This window comes from Gadus macrocephalus, chromosome 6, assembly GCF_031168955.1.
Source record: "Gadus macrocephalus chromosome 6, ASM3116895v1".
Classification (NCBI taxonomy): domain Eukaryota; kingdom Metazoa; phylum Chordata; class Actinopteri; order Gadiformes; family Gadidae; genus Gadus; species Gadus macrocephalus.
The window spans coordinates 10238902-10254950 of NC_082387.1; the positions used below are offsets into that span (position 1 = coordinate 10238902).

Here is a 16049-nt window from a genome sequence, read left to right on the forward strand (position 1 = left end):
GAATCGAGGCTTGAGGTGCAGAATTGTTTTATCCTCTCATGAACAATATTCAAAGCCCGTTTCTGGCGTTCAATCACCACTTTTTTATAGATTTTCTTTTTTTCCTTTTTTTTATTCCTTTTATACTACGTACGTGTGTGTAACATTGTGTGTTTGTGTTGGCACAGGGGTCTGGTGTGTGTGTGTGTGTGTGTGTGTGTGTTCCGATGTTGCGACTCTTTGCCGCACCGTTTGCGGAGGATTAGCGAGGCTTTGGGACAAAAGCAGGGCAGCCCGGGAAAGCGGCGATTGGCCCTACTTCCTGTCGCAAACTCCGGACCCAGTGACCCCTGCAATGAAGCAGACACACGAGGGAGAGAGACAGACTCTTTCTCTCTTCGTGGAAATCATAGGCTTTCCTTCTTCTTCCTCCTCTTCTGCCGGTCCTGCTATATTTAGCCGCTCCAATACTTCCTGTGACGCCCGCGACTGCTCCACCACACATATTTCTCCTCAACTTAATTTGACGACAGGCCAAAGCCAGCGAGAAACGCTCAGACAGAAGGAGGGTGGGAGTAAGAGAGGGAGAGAGAGAGAGGAAGAGAGAGAGAGAGAGAGAGAGAAGGAGTGGAGGGGGATGGAGTGAGGTGCAAGGTGAGGTTGAGTGCTCCTATTTTTTTTTTCTTTCTTTTTTTTTTCTTCTTTAAAGAGGTGGTTTTGAAGGGAACCCTCTGACCCCACGGCCGGCAGGCGCCCCTCCCCGCAGCTAGCGCTGAGGGTAGTAGTAGTAGTAGTAGGGTTAGCGCTGCGCGAGGTGTAGGGGCAGCTAGCGTGGGGGGGGGCTTGTGAGCGCGTTGGTAGCAGCTGGTTGACCTGGCCTCCAGTCGGCCCGCTAATGGCTGACCTGCCCCTGTCTGGGAGAGTCGCTTTGTCTGCTGTCTGGCTCAGTTCCTCCCATGCAAACATGGCTACCGGCAACCGCAGGCTGCATTCCCACAGAGAACACGCACACACGCACACACATGCGCACACGCTGGTGCACACGCTGGTGCACACGCTCCTTTTCACACTTTGCAAACTTTGTCCGATGCGCACAATGTGTCTGTGTCTCTCCCTCTTTTCCCCCTCTTTCTCACACACACGCGCGCGCACACACACACACAGACAGACACACACTTCCCTTTCAGATCCTACACACTGATCCTCTTGTGGAGTAGACTTGGTACACTTTGTTCCGAAAACTTCAGCGTTCAAACACCACGTAACACACACACCATTAAACAATCCTCCACCACAACCTCCATTCGCTCACGTGTTTCCCCTCGCTGCTGTTTGTCTGGGGCTTGGGTTACTTTTCCCTTTGAATGTTTTTTTTTGTTTTCATTACAGCCTGCCATCCCGGTTAAGCGAATAAATGTGCCATGAAATCAGACCCCCGGAAATCTAGTTTTCCCACCAGTCTTGAATTAGGAAAAGTGTGTGTGTGCGAGTCCGTTTAAACGACGAGACGAGACGAGGAGCAGACCGAAGCATCAGAGCTGGCCCAGTTGGCAGGAGAGTTTACACGTTTACACAACACACATATTTGGAATTCATCAACATACCAGAATTATTCCCTCATGGTCAGTCATTATACAAGAAGTGCATGCAACAAGAATGAGTTCCCTGGAGTAAAACGCTTACCTCAACTGCCAAGCGCTTTCAGTTCTTCTTTCAGTCGGGGCGGAAGAGTGGAGTGTGAGAAAACAACTTCATCAGCAAAAAAGAGGAAAAACAAAGCATAACGCAGAAAAAAACAAAATTCTTCCATGTGTGAGATGAACTTCGTGCCCCATGGTGGCTGGTATCTGCTAAAATGGGATCAATGTGTGCTTCTCTGTCTCTCTCTCCGTCACTGTCTCTGTCACTGTCGCTCTCGCTCTCTCTCTCTCTCACTCTGTCTGGTTGTCTATGGAGCTCTCTCTTCTCCCGCTTCGCTCTCTGTCTGCACCCCGATCCCCCCCCCCCCCCCCTTTCCCTGCTTCTGCTCCTCTCTCTCCTCTCTCTCTCTCTCTCTCTCTCTCTCTCTCTCCTCTCTCTCCTCTCTCTCCTCCTCTCTCCTCTCTCTTCATTCTCACTTCTGCATAGATAAACAAACATTCCCATACAGGCACTCCACACCAAACCACAAGCGCACGCAGATGCAGGCATGCACGCACTAACACATACATACATACACACACCCACATAAACACACTCTGAGAGGAACTAGCCAGACAAAGTAGCCGGCCACTAACTTATTGAACTGCTCCACATTTTCCCTGCGTGCCCTTTATATGAGCCGCTTGACAGACAGGATCCCACCTTGTCATGTGCCGCACTCGGGGCCACCTGATTGGCTGATTCTGCAAGAGCCCGTGGCTAGGGCTCGCTGATTGGTGGAAACATGGGCCATTGAAAGCAGAACTGCCCTCATTTGAATGGTGGGCTTTGGGGGCGGGGCTAACAGACGGCTGACAGACGGAGGAGAGAGAAGAGAAATAACATTTCTGGAGTTTTTGGCACCGCATCTGAACACAACATATTTATTATTATTCATTGATATTTATTATTCATCATTATTATTCATTACTTCCCCAATAAATCACCATTTTTAAATAGTCATTATCATTCGAGATTTGACTTGTTGTCTTTTGAAATGAAACATGCTCAGGAAGAATTATTAACAAAAAAATTGAATAATCCCTTAATATTCAATTATTATCAGGTTAGTATTATTTGATGCTTTATAATTGTATGTACAACTAAAATGACAGAGTAGCCCTCAGAAACTGCTTTTCTCTCTGGCCTTATCAGGTTTTCTGTGCCACAATAAAAAAATAGTGTAAATATAATACATTGTGTGTGTGTGTGGTCACGTGTGTGTGTTTTTTGTCCCGGGTCTGTGTGTGCATGCGTGCGTTCGTGAATGTGTGTGCAGTTGTCCATGTGCGAATGTACACGCTTACCATATCTTATCCCGCTTCCCTGCACTGCCCCCCTCTCTACCCCCCTCTCTACCCCCCTCTCTACCCCCCTCTCTACCCCCCTCTCTACCCCCCTCTCTACCCCCCTCTCCACCCCCCTCTCTCCCTGGGCCATGATGACGACAGCGGGGGTAGGGGTTGTGTGGTGCCGAGGGTGGGGTGGGGGTGGAGATGCCTGGAGCTCAGCCAAGTGCTTTCATTCACACCTGATTAGATCACAGCGACCCGGATAGCGTCGCCGCACGCTCAGCCCCCCCCCCCCCCCTCCGACCCCACCCCCCACTCGCACGCTTTTGGTCTCAAAATTACCTCGCTCAGCCACGCACTTCATGCGGCGTTTGGTTCAAGCGCTGACATTTCAAAGCGTCAGGATGTCTGCACGCGTTCGAACCCTCGGTGGTAAAAAAAAAAAAAGCCGCGTGTCGCTTCCACTGCCGTCTCCAGTCGGTTAACTCGGAGCTGGGGTTCCTCCTGGCGCTGCTGTTACTGGGGCTACTGATGCTAAGAGAGCATGTCGGCCTCTTCCACTGAGGCCGCGTCCTTGCCGCAGTCGCCGTTATCCAACGCCTTTTTGCAGAGGTTAAGGAGGCGACGTGCACTAGGCGTTGGGGTAAGGGTTTGGGCATGGGACCTTTTGGGCTGGGAGTTGGAACACGCTAACCACTCGGGTCTCTTCTGAACCCCGTCTACCGCTATAACGTCTAGAAAACATGGTTTGGTTGACGTCTTCATTTAAACAGGGACTACATGAGCTGGTGTGTCGGCAAAGTAAAGGCTTCTCCTCTAATGTTCTCTGGATTCCTATCAATAACCATTAGCATGGTTGTGTAGTGTCCTACAATGTTGTGGGACACTTGTCGCGACGTTACTGTGGCTCACAGAAGGCTGCAGGTTGAAGTTACTTTTCGTCCACAGTGTGCCACGAACCTGATTCGTAATAGGTATTATACAATTGACATTGAGGGAATTACATCTGTTCAACACATTCATCATTTGGTTAAACACTTTTATACAAAGTGACCAGTGACCGAAGGGATGTTGTTCAGAAGCAGGTGGGGGTGGGTTTGAGGGGGATGCCGTCGGGAATTATGCCAACATTGTCAGACTTACAAGCTACCACTACTCTGTCCCTTATCCCCCGGATCTAATCTACAGTATTTGAAGAATAATCTTCTGCATGCAAAGATCCACATGCAAACAACCCAATACCAGGGCCGGCTGCCCTGGAGGCGCAGGCATCCAGGTAATCAGGTTTGTTGGGGGTCCACGAGCAGCCCATGACTACAGCCCCGCCCACCCCACTGCTGGGGTGCCAGACTCCCTGTTCGGGTACCACACCCCTTGGCAGCGTACCTAGCTCAGATCAGATGCTGATGAAAGCAAAAGACAATTTCACCGGCCCGCGAGCTACTCTCGCTCACCACACCTCCTCCTCTTCTTCTTCATCACCTCTCGCACCGTCACGCCTCGACGTAAACCTCCTGTGTTGTTCGACACGGCGATACGGCGGGAAACGTCGTCCCGAACCCGGAGGTCTTATTTAGTGTTTATTTTTCTCGAAACGCGGCCCTTTGTAATGCTAATGCCCGCTTAGCGATAGCATCTCCATCGCCACGCTGAGACCTCGCCGCACATGTTCCCGCTGTCAGCCCTGTGGGGTTGGGGCAGAGTATGTAGGGCATGGGGGATGCGGAGGGGGGGGGGTAGAAAATCAGTCCCTTGACCCGTTCTCAATGTTGAACAAACGCATCGCACTTCACCAGCAGGGTCTGCTCGACCCCCCCCCCCCCCCTTGTGCCCCCCGTTGCCCCCCCTGAGTCCGGATGGGATGCACTGATCCCGGACACCTGCGCTGCGTTGCCACCCTGGCCATCAAGACCACAGTCATCCCCCCCCCCCCCCCCCCCCCCATGCTTTATAACGCGAGGCCACACACTCTAGTCGCTTCTGGTGGGACCTTACAACCTTGTTGATGGAAGAGCTCGAAAACCGAGGGATAATATTCACCGGAATTCTCTTGATGTCAGCCACCGGATAAAACGGTCCAGGAATGGGTTACAATTTGCTTATCGCCGTTAGTTAACCAAAGTTACACGTTTTGTCCTACTTCTTTTGCACGCCGCAAGCCTTCCAAACAAGCCGTCGCACCGCACGTCACTGCGCCCCGATTCAAAGTCAACGGGGCGGGTTATTAATCGCGCGGCATGGCGCTTCGATGGGGCCGCACTGTCATGGCGGGATGCGGAGGTGAGAGCCGGCCCGGATCCCGGCCCCGAGGAATCCTGTGGCGTTGGGATTGGACCTGGGGGCGGGCGGGCGGGGGACCAGTGATCACTGGGGTCGACCAACCACCGCGAGCCCAGGAGGACTTTACCCCCTTAGCAGATCTGAGCAGTCATCATGCCGGATCTGGGCCACTCAGGGAAAACTAGGTCACTGTGCTGGGCTGTCACTCGTGTGTGTGTGTGTGTGTGTGTGTGTGTGTATGAGTGTTTAGTGTGCACATCCATGCACAAGTAACATCCAGGACCGTGTGCATTTGTACGTGTAGAAAAATAAATAATAGCGAAAGTAGGACTTTTACGTAAGAGTGGGCAAGGCGCTTCTGTTATGCAGCTCTGCAGATATTCCCGCTGACTGCAGTACTACCCCCTCAACCAACATCGCCCCCCCCCCCTCTCCCCCACAATGAAAGGGGGAGAAAGAGAGAGGCAGGGGAGGCAGGGATGAGACTCCCTCAGTTCAGATCTGTGTGAAGGCTGGGCAGGCAGGAGTGTATTATCAGCCAATGAGCAGAGAGGGAGAGATTAGATGCATGGAGCCTTTGAAGTGTGTTTTCCAACCATTGTACGCCGGCAAATTCCATCAAGTGTTGCGTGGCGCTTCGATAAGCGGCGTGGCGCGTGAATGCCGCAGCATTAAGAAGCCGAAGCAGAATAAGAAAGCCGGCGTTTGAGCAGCGAGATGAAACGCTCCCGAGCTTGGGCGAGTGGAAAATATCCCACCTCATTTCGCCTCTGTCATTCATAAGTGTTTCGTTGGAAATCCACGGATGCTGAAATCAGAATGCACACAGGGTGCCTTAAACTAATGTGAGGCGTGTGGATTATGGTTCTTTGTGAAACGCATGAAATGAAAGAAAAAAAAAACGAGGTATCTGCTCTTTCTTTCACCCCCAGCGACACACACACGGTACCTACTGCAGCGAAACCAAACACCACCGGTTTAAACTGTTGGGATTATTTGATCCTTTTTATTCTATTCACAATGAAGCACCTCCTGACTCAGGCCAGCGACGGTCCAAACTGCTTACTGGAGGACGGCTTAAGTTGAAATGTCTCTCGGCGAAGCAGAAGGTGTCCGGCTTCTCGAGGTTTTTGAGCTGAGCGGTGAATGTTTTTCGTCTGAGGTGGCCGTTGACTTTGATCTCGCTGGCCCGGCTTCGGTCTTCCTCTCTCTTCCACTTTGACCTTCACCTCTGCGGTGGTGGGAGGGGGAGGTCAGGTGGTGAAGGGGGGTTGGGAGACGGGCTTTATCTTTGTTTAATGACCCCCCCCCCCAGTGTGTGTGTGTGTGTGTGTGTGTGTGTGTGTGTGTGTGTGTGTGTGTGTGTGTGTGTGTGTGTGTGTGTGTGTGTGTGTGTGTGTGTGTGTGTGTGTGTGTGTGTGTGTGTGTGTGTGTGTGTCCATAATGCCGTTAGCTAGACGCTCCCATTCTTCCTTGACAGGTAGCATAACACAGCCTTGTTGCCAACAACTTAAATATGTCTTACTTAGAACACAAATCGCTACATCCCCTTGAATTATCAGACGCTTCAAACTACTATCAAACAGACCATGATATGAGATAAAATATGACCCAATGTTAATCTACCATAATTTTACATAAATAAAACTGAAAGCCAGAGGTGGTTTTCTGGCTTTTAGCCGCTCCGATATTGAACGCCTTCTGTGGTTCAAAAGTAGCCTTCACTTGTTGATGCGGTTTTGGATAAAAGAATCTCAGTGATTCCTTCCAAATGTTCCAAAGTGGAACCGTGTCATCCTTGGGGTGTTCCGCACAGTCCCGCCCTGTGTGGTTTCACAGAGACCTCTGCTCAGAGTTCTCTGTTCTTTGTCCCCCTACCCATCCGCCCCCGTGTCCCACCCTATGGTTCCCACCCTATGGTTCCCACCCTATGGTTACCACCCCACCCTGCCAGTGAATTATTGAGCTGTTTCGGGGGAAGCCTTCCCCCTGAGGGGCCGGGGGATATTTTTAGCACTGGAGGCTCCGGGTGGAGGTCTGGGGGGAGAGGGGGTCCCCTGTTCTCCTTCTTCTAGCTCAGCTGATGCTCCCCCAATTCTTCCTCTAACTGCTGAGAATCCTCCTCCTCCTCCTCTTCTCATACATCACTGGATCGGTCTCTTGTTACCTTAAAGATGAGAGGATACGATGTAATTTATTAATCCCAGACTGGAGATGTGGCTGTTCCTCAGGAAATCAAAAGAGTTAAAACTGAATAAGCACTCCATAACTTAATGTAGTATCATAGGTAACGACCTATTGAGGGAGAATAAGGGATTTGTGACGACTTTGTGAGAAGGTTTCAAGAGCTCTAGGGAGCCTGTCTTTATGTCCCATAATCCAGTCGTTGTCATGGAGACAGCTGTGGAGACAGTATCCTAGATTCTGACCTCCATCTTGTTTCCCTCTATGAGCCCATGCGGGGAAGCCTATAGGTATGGCGGACATGTTTTGTGTTTTGATGCAGAGTTATGGTGACAGCGTGCGTGTGTGCCCACGCTCTCCCTGAGAATAATTAGTCTGATGCGTTGATAAGCGATAATGCACGCCACAAGGTATAATGGTGCTTGCATAGAATCTCCTTTTGTAGTTGTAGGGGTTCCCAAAGTGTCATGCTACCTCCATGCCTCTCCCACACTCCTCTAACATGGTTCTCTGGAGCGCACGGCATGTATAATTCAAACGTCTCCATAATTCAGCTTTTGTACCAAATACCCACTTCTTACATCTTCCTCCTGTGTGTGTGTGTGTGTGTGTGTGTGTGTGTGTGTGTGTGTGTGTGTGTGTGTGTGTGTGTGTGTGTGTGTGTGTGTGTGTGTGTGTGTGTGTGTGTGTGTGTGTGTGTGTGTGTGTGTGTGTGTGTGTGTGTCCGGGCTGATCTGATGCTCTGTGACATATTCAGTCTAATTTGTAGCCTACAGATGCTAACAGCTGTGGCCTATTTTGTTGTGGTTTATTCCGGTTTGTTCCGGTGATGTCATCGCTTCTGCATGACTCGCTGGTCAGTGTTAGCCAGGGCGATGTCAGCAAGCTACAGATCTGTTGTGCTCTATATCGACACGGCAATTATAAATCTCTATTCATGTATCTTTTCATCTATTTCTTCATCTGTGCTGGTCTACCTGTTCAGGGAGAAATCTGGCTAGAATTCCCTTCACGTTACAAGATTATTTGTACCAATTGCTAAACGGAAATATTTGTGCAATTCAGAACCACAATAGTTGATTGTATTATTGTAACTAGCCACTGAGTTTCACTTCCTTTGGAATAGTAAACCATAATGTAGAGACATAGACACAACACCTGCACTGTGGGTAGTGAGTTGGTTGGACCGTGACACAAACATACCAGAGATGCTACACGCACGCACATAGCCGTGCACGACACACAAACACACCTGTCCACATACACAAACGCACACACGCGCACACATCTGTGCACATACACACGCATACCTAACTGTGTTCTGCGGTTAAACAGGCCCAGACAAGTCAAAGAACGCATCGACTCGGCGGGCAGACATAACATCGGCCACGTCACAAAACCCAAAAGAAACCTTTGCAATTATCTACCTTCACAATTTAATATCCCTACATCATGTTGTCCTTGATTTCCTTTGGGTGGTTGTTTGTTGAATGCTGTTAACTTTGCTGTTGACTGATGAGTTTTCTTGTTGTTTTTCTTCCCAGATGCCATCAATGACAGCCAGCTTGGTGAGTACATTCCATTCCGAGTACTACTCTTCCCCCAACTGGATTCCAAGTACTTTGATTAGCCAATCACGGAACAACTGTTTTTAAAATGCTTTTCCTTAATGGCACATCGAAAATACAAAAAAAATCCCAAAGTTTGGTATCTTGTTCTAGTTGTTTTAATTTGAGTTTTGTCATCCAATAGTTGCAGCAGTCATCTCCTTTATTCTGAAATTGGTTGTTATATCAGCACATCCCTAACCACAAATCGTATCAGACTCATAGTAGATCTGTATAGGAGTCGGTATGTACTGCACCTACCCAACGAGGTGGTGGCGGTCGGTGAATGGGATGGTTCAGTCTTATGCAGGGGGTTGCCGAGGCGGTTCCACATGGGCTTCTCAAACTGGAGCCCTGGGTTCCAGCTGGCTGCCGTGGTCGTGGCGATACGGCTGCCAACTAGAGGCTCCTAAACGGTACTTAGGACCAAACAGATGCCTGGCGAGTTAGTGTGTCAGTGTGCCAGCTGGCCTGTGTCTAAAAACAATGCGCAAAATCCTGAAACTATCGGGAGGGAGGTCGTTTTAGGGTTTCGGAAATTGTTTTTTAAGGTTTATTTGCACCCGTCAGTTTGTGTTTAACTGGATCGGGGAGATTATTTTGTGCGTGATTGATTGTTTCCCAGCTTCAATCTCGTCGTGTGCGAGGCAACCCAGTTGTCCCAGTTGCCGGTTCGCTTTAGTCTGCTAGCGTACACAGACCTACAGTAGTCCTCCTCTCCACCCCCGATCACCTTCAGAATACGACCGGTGACTCCCCCACCCACCACGCCACCCTGATTAGACGTCTCGCTCGGTTGTAATGACAGAATTGTGTTCCTGTTGGTTCCTGCTGCTGCTGCTGCTGCTGCTGCTGCTGCAGAGAGTATAGCCTAATGGTAGCGTTAGGCTAATGGTAGCGTCAGCCTACGCAGTGTGTCATTAGCACGTCTCTTCTAGCGTAGCTTAGCGTGCAGCTAAGACTGTCATTCCACCGCGGGGGTGAAATCACAGGGCACTGGCGGCTTGACAGTCACACCGGTGCCGATGATTCCCGCCTTCTCCCCGCCTGCGCTTAACATCCTCAGGCTAACTAGCAACCATATTAACATCCTCAGGCTAACCAGCAGCTATATTAACATTCTCAGGCTAACAAGCAGCTATATTAACATCCTCAACCTAACAAGCAGCTATATAATATCATCAGGCTAGCTAGGGGCTATATTAACATCCTCAGGCTTTCTATCCTTTAGGATAACTAGCCACTATATTAACAATCCCCAGGCAAGCCAGCCTCTATGTTAGCATCATTTAGGATAACCAGCAGTTCAATTAACATCTCCATTCTGACTGGCGGTCAACAGGCAGCTATCTTAACATCCCCAGTGTAACTAGAGGCTCACAAGCAGCCTTCCACCACAAATCGAACGAGCCGCTATGTTGGGATGGAGGTTTCTCTGTGACATTTGACGGGGGGGAAAGGCAAACAGAAGTCAACGAGAGTCCCTTCCGTCATCGATGGGGGCGCCGATACCGAGATTGTTTAATGAAAAAAAAAAAAATGCAATTTGAAACGATCCGCTTATCCGCTGACCCCGATTGGGTGATTCACGGTTATCACGTTGGCGATTAGCTGGGCTAGCGCATGAGCTATCATAGCGCCTCCGCTAATCTGCTTTGATTATTAGCCTAAGCCTTCCACGGCTGGCTACTGAGTTGATTACTGGAAAAATTACGCTGTGCTTAATATTTGTATTAATATGTCTGTGATTGCTTGTTGTCCAACTAATAATTGCTCCGGGAATGTGTCTTCGGTTATTAATAACATCGGCCACACAACCACACAGGGTATTCATCATGAACATCGTTCATGTACCATATCGTGTACATCGATGACTTTGTCCTCGTGTCTCTGCACGATACACAACTCTACACAGATTGTCCTATATCGGTCACAGCAGTGTTTGGTCTTTATTTTTTCACAAGCATCCACATCTCTACCCTGCAGGGTGGATTTCACGGGGCTAAGCCGGCCAGGGTGTATTAGCGGAGCTGGAAGGCCCACTGCCAGTCCCTGAGACATGGATCCTTTCTGATCCCTGATGAGCAGCGTCTTAGCAAAGCTGTCGAACGACTCTTAAGTCAGGCAGAGTCAAGGGAATCATTAAACAGCAGAGCGTGTCCACCCTCTCTCTCACATACATACACACACGCGCACGCACGCACAGAAAGACACACACACGCAAACACACAGAGCATCTTTCAACTCCTTATTTCCTGTGACCTTTTTCCGCGGCGTCTGCTAACACTGCCCTTCGGAGCGAGGTGTGTCGTGTTGTGTACGGGTGATGTGGTGGTGTTTCAGCGGTCATGTTGGTATTTGCACTGACAGCAGCCTGTGCTGATTTGTATTGGAGCTAACTGGAGCAGCAGAATAAAGGCTGCTCACTACGTTCACGGCTCTTCTGCTACAGGTCGCACGCAACGTTCACGGTTCTTCTACTGCTGGCCCCGCTCTACATTCACAAGCCTTCTGCTGCATGCTCTGCTCAAAGTTCTTGGTTCTTCTGTGGCAGGCCCTGGCCTGAGTTCATGGCTCTTCTGTTGCAGGCCTTGGCCTGAGTTCATGGTTCTTCTGCTACTGGCCCTGGCCTGAGTTCATGGTTCTATTGCTACTGGCCCTGGCCTGAGTTCATGGTTATTCTGCTACTGGCCCTGCTCTAAGTTCATGGTTCTTCTGCTACAATGTCTGTCCTAAGTTCACGGTTCTTCTGCTACAACGCCTGGCCTAAGTTCAGTATTTTTCTGCTACAGGCCATGGCCTAAGTTCACGGTTCTTCTGCTACAACGCCTAGCCTAAGTTCAGTCTTTTTCTGCTATAGGCCCTGGCCTAAGTTCACGGTTGTGCTGCTATGGGCCGTGTGGTGCGTTCACGGTGACTCTGCTACAGGCTGTGAGCGTGAAGAGAAGTAATTCCTTCTGACATTTCTGGAGCAGGAGGAGGAGGAGGAGGACTGGACAAGGGAGGAAGGAGAGAGGAGGCGAGGGGGTGGATAGATAGGGGCAGAGGAGGGAAGAGTAGAGGGGGGGGGGCTGAAGAGAATGGTGGGGGGAGGAGAGGAGGGATGGGGGGAGAGAAGAGTCAGGGGTGGAGAGAGGGAGAGCTGATTGAGTGAAGGGATAGAGAGAGCGTCCATAGATAGTGGAGAGAAGGGGGATAAATTGCCAGAGGAGAGGAAGAGGAGGGGGGCTGTTAAAAGAGATGGAGGGATGGATGGAGATGATGCGGGAGAGGAGGAAGGGGCGTTGTGGACGTTAGCTGGATGTGAACTAAGCTCTCATGGAGATCGGAAGGGACGGCTCCAATGAGCTGAAAAGCCAACCATGTATTCATATACAGTGTATTAATAGGTTTTTTAATATGTACTTTAAAGTTGTGTTTGTGTGGTTAGAGGTGGTGTGGGCTTCCACTGAGCTGCTTGTCCATCAAACAGATTCAACCATTGGCTGACAAATTGTGCCGTTGAAGATACTATATTCAAAATATGGTGGCAAATTTTAGGTTTCTTTCTGTTTCTACAAGATTCTAGTTCAGGTCTTTGTTTTGTACTATGAAATTAATGGGAATAATTGGCCTTTGGCCCAGCAAGTGTGCAAACAAGCACACGCACGAGCACGCGCTTGACTGCCTGACAAACACACACAAACACACGCGCACACATACACGATCGCACACACGCCGAGCCATGCAAACAAATAAACATCAATGGCAAAAGCAAATGAAAGGAGAGAGATGGTAAAGGGAGAGAGGAGAGGCAGAGATGACAGGCGGAGGAGAGAGCGAGGGTGGGGGAGAGAGGTACAGGGGGCGAGAGAGTTAGGATCCAAGTGTAATTTGACAGCCTCTCTCTCCTAGCGAGGTAATGTGTGTTAGGGGGCGTGCGGCAGAGCTGCGGCGCTAACCTGTCATTAGCAACATGGCTGACAGGAAGGAGAGGGATAACAACATCGAGACGACAGGGATACCGCAGCTCTGTTTGTCTTTTGGAAGAGAAAAAGGAGAGAGGGAGAGATTAACAACGTTCCTGTACCTTCCTGGTCACGGCGTCCTTTGGCAAGATACAAAAAAAAATTTTGTGTACGTGGTCGAATTATTTTATTTTCAATCCTTCCCATTGGCTGAGACTTTTGAATTCCGTATATTTTAACAAAGGTTAACCAGTCATGGACACTGGGGACACAGTTGTTTGTCTGTATGATCAAGGGCATTCAACCAAAGAAAGACACTGTGGTGTATATGATGAAGAACCTCTTCTTGATCAGTCATGGGATGATGGGGTGATGGAGAGATGATAGGAGGGTGATCTACACTGTATATCTGACCTCAGAAGTCCCCAGGACCTGGCTATTTTGTATGATTGTCCATTTAGTGTGATCGGCACTTGCATTCCAGTACATAAGAAATGGATGATAAAAAGTTATAAATATTCGATCATCTTTGTGACATAGAAAAACATTTTAAGTTAGACTTTGTGTTCACTAATCTTATTTTGTTCCACATCTAATTGGAAAAACGAATTGTTATAGGCCTGTTGATATTCTTATCAGGAATATGTATGTTTTGCATCAAACAATTAAATTTGACAATTTCAAATAAATAATTTACGATGTAAAACATAGTTCTTGATGCTTGAATTCCAAAATGTTCCTCCTTATGTCCTTTTGAGATTTAATATGATTATTAATAAATAGATTTAAAGGTACAATTATGAAACCTTGAAAGGCCAAAATGAGGAATGGGCCTTGCCAGAACAGGCTGTAAGGATTCTGAACTATGTTTAAAAGGCAAGTTGTTACAGGTTCAAAGTTATCGGTGCCTTTGTCCGAACAAAGGCGAAAATGTTATTATAAAATCTGCTTGGAATCTCTGGTCTGGCTGACGGCGCCCTCTAGTGGTATATTTTCGTAACTGCAGTCACTCACTGCACTCGATACCAGCTTTATCAAATCAAAGGGCTCTATCGGCATAAAAAACATTGACATTGAAAAAGCAAAACAAATGTCGATTAGAAAATGGAAGAACTAATGCAAATAAAAAAATTACAATGCAGTTATATAAAGACAATACAATAAAAAGCTACAAAGGTCCATTCTATGTGTGAGGTGTCTTTTCTCCAAGATCTTAACCCCCACTCACTTCACTTCCTTACGTTTTCAGCTGTTACAAAGGCATTGTTCATGCCGTTGCACCCACCCCCAGCCCCTGTTCGGAAGCACAGTTGTGTTAATTATACTCAGGCATTACTCCCTAAGAACACTGCTAATGAAGATATGCTAATGCTATTAAGATAGCCCTATCATGAATATGAAAGGACTGGTTGCTATTGCAATGTTCAAGTTAAATTATAATATCAGTCGTAGTATAATAGTTGAACCATAGCAATAATATTACGACTCAAATCAGTGTATTTGTTCTCTTTATTACATTTAAACTGAAGGTTTATCCTCAAAATCTGTCCATTCATTCTCCCATTCAACCTCTGTGTAGGGAAATATTTGATTTAAAATACTATAAGAGAGGTGAGATAGCTGGTCAAAAGCTTTCTTCTCTGGTTTTTATTGGCAAACAAAGTCAAATAGTCACCTAAAACCCTGTCTTGGATAGAATTACAAATGAATAATTAATAGGGGTGTTTGTGTGTGTGTGTGCCGTCATTGAAATGTATTGTGTCATGTATCAATGTTAAGTCATTACATTTCAGGGTCCCACAGTATGGGGGGGAGGGCGGTGGAGCTGTTGGGCGTTGCCTGAATAAGTCAATTGTTCAATAGTAATACTATTAGAAGGCTACTTATACCCTAAGTCTTAAGTGTGTGTGTGTACTATCCTGTCTTTGTGTCCCTTCGCTGTGTTCATGTGTAAATCCCTTAATTGGTATTCAGTAATTCTGTCAGAAGATGAGTAGAAAAACAATTCAGCCGTACAAGCTGACCTCACCTATCAAATTCTGTCCCTTCACTGTGTGTGTGTGTGTGTGTGTGTGTGTGTGTGTGTGTGTGTGTGTGTGTGTGTGTGTGTGTGTGTGTGTGTGTGTGTGTGTCTGGCCCTTGAGCAACCTCCATTTTGTGTGGCTCCTGAGCGGGTTTGGCCCCTGAGGTTTGGGAGTGCCAAACAACTAGAGAGGTGGGTTGGTCTAGTTTTTCCTGCGAGTCTTTGTCTCGGGGGAGGGGTTCAGAGGACAGCTGAGCGGCCCGTGTGGGGCTCTCAAACAAAAGGAGGAGCCTTTGTTCATCTAATGTTTAGTGAAATGCAAAAAAGCTCAATTACAAATAAGCACATTTGAAATGACACTGCATGGCATTAGCATTTTAGCTAACTTTGGGGCTTCTCTTTGTTTTAGAGAGAGAGGGGGCCGGGGGGGGGGGGGGGGGGAGAGAGAAGGTCAAGAACAGAATAACAATGTAGAGTAAGAATAGTGCATTTCCTCAGGCACTTTCAGGTTTAAATCCGTGAAACTTTACTTTCCCTGGCTAAATAACTGCTTTTAAATTCTGGCCATTAAAATATGTATTATGCGTTTAATGGAACCTTTTGTACGATTTAGCTTCATTTGGATGATTTATAATCACTTGTACTTTACAATTAATTATACACCTATTTCTGACCATTCAGTTTAAATAATTGCTTCTCTTTTTTAATTATTGATATTTAGCATTTATTCAAGGATTATGGGTTCACCCATCTCGATCACTTTGATAATAAAATTACTAATTATCTCTTTTTCAACTTAATAGAAAGATGGATGAATTCTATGGTATACCTTTATTCCCGTGTTTTTTTTGTTCATATATAATCATCTTTATGCAGAGTTAAGAGATATTATGGAGTGCATATATGACTTAGTCCTGCAACTCTTTTGTTGGATAATATACAGAACCGCCAAGGCTCCACAGAATCATAATCATTCTATTCAACCGACACGATGTTGGCATTACCCTTGAGAGATATCAATTTGAGCCTTATAAGAAAGTGATTTCAAAGATCTTAA

The 16049-nt window shown here is 47.6% G+C and overlaps 1 protein-coding gene and 1 long non-coding RNA gene across 2 annotated transcripts in view; one reads left to right on the forward strand and one right to left on the reverse strand.

Moving 5' to 3' along the window:
• Positions 1-2012, reverse strand: part of LOC132459448 (uncharacterized) — a 12771-nt gene extending 10759 nt beyond the window's left edge. The window contains exon 1 of the long non-coding RNA XR_009526245.1: positions 1663-2012. This is a non-coding gene — a long non-coding RNA (uncharacterized LOC132459448). The remainder of the gene's footprint in view (positions 1-1662) is intronic.
• The window catches only part of nr6a1a (nuclear receptor subfamily 6, group A, member 1a), a 70742-nt gene that overhangs the window by 30536 nt on the left and 24157 nt on the right, over positions 1-16049 (forward strand). Inside the window, exon 3 of the mRNA XM_060053989.1 lies at positions 8960-8983. Coding sequence (XP_059909972.1) covers positions 8960-8983 — 24 coding nt within the window. The remainder of the gene's footprint in view (positions 1-8959; positions 8984-16049) is intronic.